The sequence below is a fragment of the Pseudoliparis swirei genome, chromosome 21, assembly GCF_029220125.1.
Source record: "Pseudoliparis swirei isolate HS2019 ecotype Mariana Trench chromosome 21, NWPU_hadal_v1, whole genome shotgun sequence".
In the NCBI taxonomy this organism is placed as follows: domain Eukaryota; kingdom Metazoa; phylum Chordata; class Actinopteri; order Perciformes; family Liparidae; genus Pseudoliparis; species Pseudoliparis swirei.
Genome location: NC_079408.1, coordinates 1,063,024 through 1,070,523, shown reverse-complemented (window position 1 = coordinate 1,070,523; position 7,500 = coordinate 1,063,024). Strand labels below are relative to the sequence as shown.

At 50.9% G+C, this 7,500-nt stretch overlaps 1 protein-coding gene across 1 annotated transcript in view; it reads right to left on the bottom strand.

Moving 5' to 3' along the window:
- Positions 1-4,283: 4,283 nt before the first annotated feature.
- LOC130212096 (reelin domain-containing protein 1-like) overlaps positions 4,284-7,500 on the bottom strand; it is a 4,692-nt gene continuing 1,475 nt past the window's right edge. Inside the window, exons 4-5 of the mRNA XM_056443232.1 lie at positions 7,231-7,348; positions 4,284-4,793 (exon numbers count right to left, since the gene is read on the bottom strand). Coding sequence (XP_056299207.1) covers positions 4,284-4,793; positions 7,231-7,348 — 628 coding nt within the window. The remainder of the gene's footprint in view (positions 4,794-7,230; positions 7,349-7,500) is intronic.

The window sequence follows — 7,500 nt, the reverse complement described above, 5'->3', positions numbered from 1 at the left end:
CTCACATTTGATATTTACATCACGTCAACTTTTATATTTAAAAGCACACAAATAACTTATTTTCATATGAAAACCTCAAAGGCCTCCAGGCCGAGTCACGGGGGCCGAGACCTTCACTCTGCGTCTATTTTCTACCTTTTTCTACTCTCTCTCTGTGACTGCCAGGTGTTACACTGAGAACTAGTTTCTGAGGTTCAACACGCACAAGGAGGACGTGGCTTCTGATTCTTGCTACAATAATGCTTGTTGTTTGTTTGTTGACTCCTGTAGCGAGACGTGTCAACAGTGAAGCTGTGAGTTGAACCACGAGGTTCCTCGTCTCATGTCCTCGTATTTCTGGATCTTTATAGATTCTTAAATCTCTTTTGTGAAACTATTTTTTAAAAGTATTTTTGTGTGTTTTCGGTCCACAAAGTGTTTTTAACTTGGACCAATCAGGAGGCAGCAGACGGTTACGGTCCACGTACATTTGAAGCCGATGACACCTCGTTGCCTCGCGATATGATGTCAATTCACCTAAAAGACCATGCTAACGGTTAGCCCTGATTACCTTTAGCATGCTAACATGCTAATGGTTAGCCAGTATAACCGTGATTACCTTTAGCATGCTAACATGCTAATGGTTAGCCGTGATTACCTTTAGCCTGCTAACATGCTAATGGTTAGCCGTGATTACCTTTAGCCTGCTAACATGCTAATGGTTAGCCGTGATTACCTTTAGCCTGCTAACATGCTAATGGTTAGCCGGTTTAACCGTCATTACCTTTAGCATGCTAATGGTTAGCCGGTATAACCGTGATTACCTTTAGCATGCTAACATGCTAATGGTTAGCCGGTATAACCGTGATTACCTTTAGCATGCTAACATGCTAATGGTTAGCCGGTATAACCGTGATTACCTTTAGCATGCTAACATGCTAATGGTTAGCCGTGATTACCGTTAGCATGCTAACATGCTAATGGTTAGCCGGTATAACCGTGATTACCGTTAGCATGCTAATGGTTAGCCGGTATAACCGTGATTACCGTTAGCATGCTAATGGTTAGCCGGTATAACCGTGATTACCTTTAGCATGCTAATGGTAATACATAGGTATATATATTATTGGGCTACTTTCATCATGCTCTCCTCGTCATAACGATGATGTCACGTTAGCCGTGAGCGTTGAACCTGTTTTCATTGGTTCTGCAGGTCCTTTTCAATTCAGTCTAATTTTGATTATAAAGTATATTTTGGGTTATCGAGCCGTGTAAAGGTGTTCCGTTGTTTACAGGAAGGATTCTGAAATAAACAAACTGTAAAACTTCTTGTTTATTTGTGTCTGTGGAGGAATCTGAGAGGAGCTACAGAGGATTATTATGTTTTAAATCACAACGTTAATGGAATGAGGAAGCACTGTTCAGGGAGTGGACAGAAGCTCCTCCCCCGTGTGGAGAGGCTCCTCCCCCGTGTGGACAGAGGCTCCTCCTCACCGGTGACGTCATAAAATAATCCCTCAAGCAACGACTCCCGACACACACACACACACGCAGAGGACTGAACGGCTTTATTACTCGTCTTCTAGGATTCAACAAACATGAAGTATTAATGTTCCTCTGGGTCAGCAGCGCTCTTCCTCATGTCTGGTCAGCAGCCCTCTTCCTCATGTCGGGTCAGCAGCCCTCTTCCTCATGTCTGGTCAGCAGCCCTCTTCCTCATGTCGGGTCAGCAGCCCTCTTCCTCATGGCGGGTCAGCAGCCCTCTTCCTCATGGCGGGTCAGCAGCCCTCTTCCTCTTCCTCATGGCGGGTCAGCAGCCCTCTTCCTCATGGCAGGTCAGCAGCCCTCTTCCTCATGGCAGGTCAGCAGCCCTCTTCCTCATGGCGGGTCAGCAGCCCTCTTCCTCATGGTGGGTCAGCAGCCCTCTTCCTCATGGCGGGTCAGCAGCCCTCTTCCTCATGGTGGGTCAGCAGCCCTCTTCCTCATGGTGGGTCAGCAGCCCTCTTCCTCATGGCGGGTCAGCAGCCCTCTTCCTCATGGTGGGTCAGCAGCCCTCTTCCTCATGGCGGGTCAGCAACCCTCTTCCTCATGGTGGGTCAGCAGCCCTCTTCCTCTTCCTCATGGCGGGTCAGCAGCCCTCTTCCTCATGGCGGGTCAGCAGCCCTCTTCCTCATGGCAGGTCAGCAGCCCTCTTCCTCATGGCAGGTCAGCAGCCCTCTTCCTCATGGCGGGTCAGCAGCCCTCTTCCTCTTCCTCATGGCGGGTCAGCAGCCCTCTTCCTCTTCCTCATGGCGGGTCAGCAGCCCTCTTCCTCATGGCAGGTCAGCAGCCCTCTTCCTCATGGCGGGTCAGCAGCCCTCTTCCTCTTCCTCATGGCGGGTCAGCAGCCCTCTTCCTCATGGCGGGTCAGCAGCCCTCTTCCTCTTCCTCATGGCAGGTCAGCAGCCCTCTTCCTCATGGCGGGTCAGCAGCCCTCTTCCTCATGGCGGGTCAGCAGCCCTCTTCCTCATGGCGGGTCAGCAGCCCTCTTCCTCATGGCGGGTCAGCAGCTGTTAGGTTGTAGTGGGTTTTATGTACACTTGCACATGTAAATAAGGAAGTCTTGTGTTTTAAATAATGCATAGAAAGATAATTTACATGGTGGATATTAGGGAGGAATATTCTGATTAATGTATTAAGAAGCATAGACAAGTATGATCACTGTATTATATGTGTAACTGTAATGTTCATTTTATGAGGTTTATTGTTATCACAACTGTAGGATGTGGACAGTATGAATGAGATGGTTTCATTATGGTAGAGGTGCGATTCCCTTGAGATCCTATCTGGTTTCCTGTTTAGGCTCTTATTCTGAAGTCTAAAACCGGGGGTAGGGCTCTAAACCGGAAGCGGAGAGCAGCTGTTACCTCTCTTGAGAGACATGTCACATGTCCTGAAGCTGATGTTCAGGAGTCTAGAGCGGCGGAGGCCTCCATCTCTCCATGAGGCGGGTAACTTCATCATCTGCCAAGACATTCTGTGTGTATATGTATATATACTAGGGCTGTCATCGTTAACGCGTTAATCTATGCGATTAATTTGGCCGCGTTAACGCACTAAAATATTTTACCGCAATTAACGCAACTTTGTTTACTTCCGGTGTTCGTTGAAGTTTTTACACTCAAACCGAGTGTCAAGCCGCGGCAGTACGGTTTAACACTGTTTCCGTTTTTAAAACAATTATTTCTCCTTGAAAATAAGGATCATAAATGAGTTTAACTCGTGGATGAATCAGTCGGGTTTCCTCCTGCTCCTCCTTCCTCCCGTCTCCCCCTCTGATACTCAGAGGAACGGAGGGGCGACGTGTCGGGGGACGCGGCGCGGAAAGAACTCGTCACACGAAACCTTCACCGTGATTGGTCAATCCGTTTGTCTGTCAACATTTTGGGGAAAAAACAACCAATGAACACTCAGTAAATCACAAAGGACCTCCTACCACACAGGTGAGGCTCATTAGCAGCCTGTCAGTCAGAGTGCAGAGAACAGGCGTGAGGACAATGAGCCTCATTGAATAGAGCTGAGATTGTTCTGGAATGTTTGATGTATAACACGTGGGTATGTGTCACATGCAAACGCCTTTAAAAGGTGAATTTACATGTTTTTGTAAAATGTATGAAATGAGCCCAGCCTCCAGAGGGTTAACGTGACATATGTGAATGTCAGTCAGTTACCAAGGCCACTGGTTCTGCTGTTCAGTGGTAAAGATGACAGGACCAATGGGTCTCAATATACTTCTTTTTTTTAACTAATCTGATGTTTCACTGAAGAAACAATTTAACATCCACAATATTAAATACCTCGCTGGCACTTTATAGGTAGGAGCCTCTTTGAAAACACAGCTCTGTGTGAAGTTTGGTCTTTAAAAAGAAAAGAAAAAACTTTTAATCGCGATTAATGAATTTCAAAATGTGCGATTAATTAGTTAATTTTTTTAAATCGATTGACAGCCCTAATATATATACGTATATATATGTACATATACGTATATATATATGTGTGTATATATATGTACGTATATGTATATATATACGTACATATGTATATATGTACATATATGCTGTCAGGCATAACAAAGAGCATAGAGACATTTTGATTTGGTTGTGGCGCTAATAAACAAACGGGGACGAACTCTCAGGTGCCCCGGTGGTCTGGTTCTGGACGGTTCTGCCGGTGGCTTGTTGTTTCTCCCGTGGTGCAGCTCAGTTGTTCCTCTGATGTCCTGAAGGCGCCGCCCCCGGTGGACGGCGGCCGCCCCTCCAGCGGCTTCAGTCTCCGGGGGCGGCCAGCACGTCGTACTCGGCCAGGAGCACGAAGCTGTTCTCTCTGATCCTCCGGACCCGGACCAGGTCTCCGCCCTCCTGGAGGCGGAGCGCCCCCCCCTCTCCTCGGCCGGGCTCCGCCTCCCGGGCGTTCAGCGTCACCTGCGTCTGTCTGCCGCAGGCCTGGCGGCACGCGGACCGCAGCCCGACCACCAGCGCCATGCCCAGGCCGGCCGAGCACAGCAGCAGCGTGCCCAGCTCCCAGGCGCGGCGCCCGGGGGTCACGGCGGGGCGCGGCCCCTCCTCCTCCGGAGCGCCGGGCGAGGAGGGGGGGAGTTTGAGTTTGGGACGCTTCGGTTTCAACTCGTCGCCAAGATTTAGGTGGAAGTTGTTGGGGTCTGGAGGTCGTTCGGGGTTTGGGAGAATCGGTGTTGGGAGATTGAGGTTGGCTTGAGGATGAGATGACGCAATGCGGTTCTGGATTGGAGACCTCTGACCTTTGGTGAGTTGTTGGGACTGCTCAGGGGAGGAGGGGGGAGATGTGAGAGGGTGGTAGAGAGAGCGCTGGGGAGCTGGAGAGGGTCCTGGGTGAGGGGAGGGAGAGGAGGAGGATGGTGAGATAGATGAGGAAGAAGGAGGTGAGGGGAGAGAGAAACTGGAAGAGGAAGGGATGGTGGGAAAAGAGGGCGAGGAAACGGTTGAACCTGTGATGGATTGGGAGGAGGTAACAGGAGATGAGATAACAGGAGGTGAGGTAACAGGAGGTGAGGTAACAGGAGATGAGGTAACAGGAGGTGAGGTAACAGGAGGTGAGGTAACAGGAGGTGAGGTAGAAGGAGGTGAGGTAACAGGAGGTGAGGTAACAGGAAATGAGGTAACAGGAGGTGAGATAACAGGAGGTGAGGTAACAGGAGGTGAGGTAACAGGAGGTGAGGTAACAGGAGGTGAGGTAACAGGAGGTGAGGTAACAGGAGGTGAGGTAGAAGGAGGTGAGGTAACAGGAGGTGAGGTAACAGGAGATGAGGTAACAGGAGGTGAGATAACAGGAGGTGAGGTAACAGGAGGTGAGGTAACAGGAGGTGAGGTAACAGGAGATGAGATAACAGGAGGTGAGGTAACAGGAGATGAGGTAACAGGAGGTGAGGTAACAGGAGATGAGGTAACAGGAGGTGAGGTAGAAGGAGGTGAGGTAACAGGAGGTGAGGTAACAGGAAATGAGGTAACAGGAGGTGAGATAACAGGAGGTGAGGTAACAGGAGATGAGATAACAGGAGGTGAGGTAACAGGAGATGAGGTAACAGGAGGTGAGGTAACAGGAGATGAGGTAACAGGAGGTGAGGTAGAAGGAGGTGAGGTAACAGGAGGTGAGGTAACAGGAAATGAGGTAACAGGAAATGAGGTAACAGGAGGTGAGGTAGAAGGAGGTGAGGTAACAGGAGGTGAGGTAGAAGGAGGTGAGGTAACAGGAGATGAGGTAGAAGGAGGTGAGGTAGAAGGAGGTGAGGTAACCGGAGGTGAGGTAACAGGAGGTGAGGTAACAGGAGGTGAGGTAACCGGAGGTGAGGTAACAGGAGATGAGGTAACAGGAGGTGAGGTAACAGGAGGTGAGGTAACAGGAGATGAGGTAACAGGAGGTGAGGTAACAGGAGGTGAGGTAACAGGAGGTGAGGTAACAGGAGATGAGGTAACAGGAGATGAGATAACAGGAGATGAGGTAACAGGAAATGAGGTAACAGGAGGTGAGGTAGAAGGAGGTGAGGTAACAGGAGGTGAGGTAGAAGGAGGTGAGGTCACAGGAGGTGAGGTAACAGGAGGTGAGGTAGAAGGAGGTGAGGTAACAGGAGGTGAGGTAGCAGGAGGTGAGGTAACAGGAGATGAGGTAACAGGAGGTGAGGTAGCAGGAGGTGTGGTAACAGGAGGTGAGGTAACAGGAGGTGAGGTAACAGGAGGTGAGGTAACAGGAGATGAGGTAACAGGAGATGAGGTAACCGGAGATGAGATAACAGGAGATGAGGTAACAGGAAATGAGGTAACAGGAGGTGAGGTAGAAGGAGGTGAGGTAACAGGAGATGAGGTCACAGGAGGTGAGGTAGCAGGAGGTGAGGTAGCAGGAGGTGAGGTAACAGGAGGTGAGGTAACAGGAGGTGAGGTAACAGGAGATGAGGTAACAGGAGGTGAGGTAGAAGGAGGTGAGGTAACAGGAGGTGAGGTAGAAGGAGGTGAGGTAACAGGAGGTGAGGTAGCAGGAGGTGAGGTAACAGGAGGTGAGGTAACAGGAGATGAGGTAACAGGAGATGAGGTAACAGGAGGTGAGGTAACAGGAGGTGAGGTAGAAGGAGGTGAGGTAACAGGAGGTGAGGTAGAAGGAGGTGAGGTAACAGGAGGTGAGGTAGAAGGAGGTGAGGTAGCAGGAGGTGAGGTAACAGGAGGTGAGGTAACAGGAGGTGAGGTAACAGGAGGTGAGGTAACAGGAGATGAGGTAACAGGAGGTGAGGTAACAGGAGATGATGGGACTGGGGGAGTCAAGGGAGCTAATGGTGGATGGCTGGAGGAGCTGGACCAAGGTCTGGAGGAGGAGGTGAAGGAGGAGGTGAAGGAGGAGGTGAAGGAGGAGCTGAAGGAGGAGGGCGATGGAGAGACGGGGTGGACGAGGGGGATGGAGATGGGGGAAGGAGGCGTGAGAGCTGGACGGGCTGCAGCTGTTTCTGGTTGGTTCTGTGTGGAGGAGGAAGAGGAGGGAGGGGGGGTGGGCTGGTCTGTCTGGGGGTGGCGACCTTGACTTTGGGTCGCCTGGAGCAGGACGTTGGTACCGCTCACAGGTTGAGGAGCGCTGCTCCCAGCCGAAGCTGTGGGAGGTGAACTGGTTCGCCTTGATGGAGTTTTGGGTCCAGGTGGACTCTTTTCAGGCGGAGGTGAACTGGTCGTGGGTTGGATGGGAAGAACCTGGAGGAACCGAGGGCCGGCCCGGCTGAAGGGGGGAGCCGTGTGGGTCCGAACAGAGGACGGAAGGGTTGGGCTTTGGAACTGGCGGATACGAGGTGGTGAAGAGGTCCGGGACACAGGTGAAGGTTCTTGGGACAAGGGAGCGGCAGGACTTGCTCCAGTTTGAGGTTCGGTTGAAGACGTTTGTGAGGGGAGGAGAGGATTGATGTGTAGGTTCTGGTTCTGGACCGCGGACTGACGACCCTTTTCCTCCTCGATCCGACTCATTTGGGACTCGCTA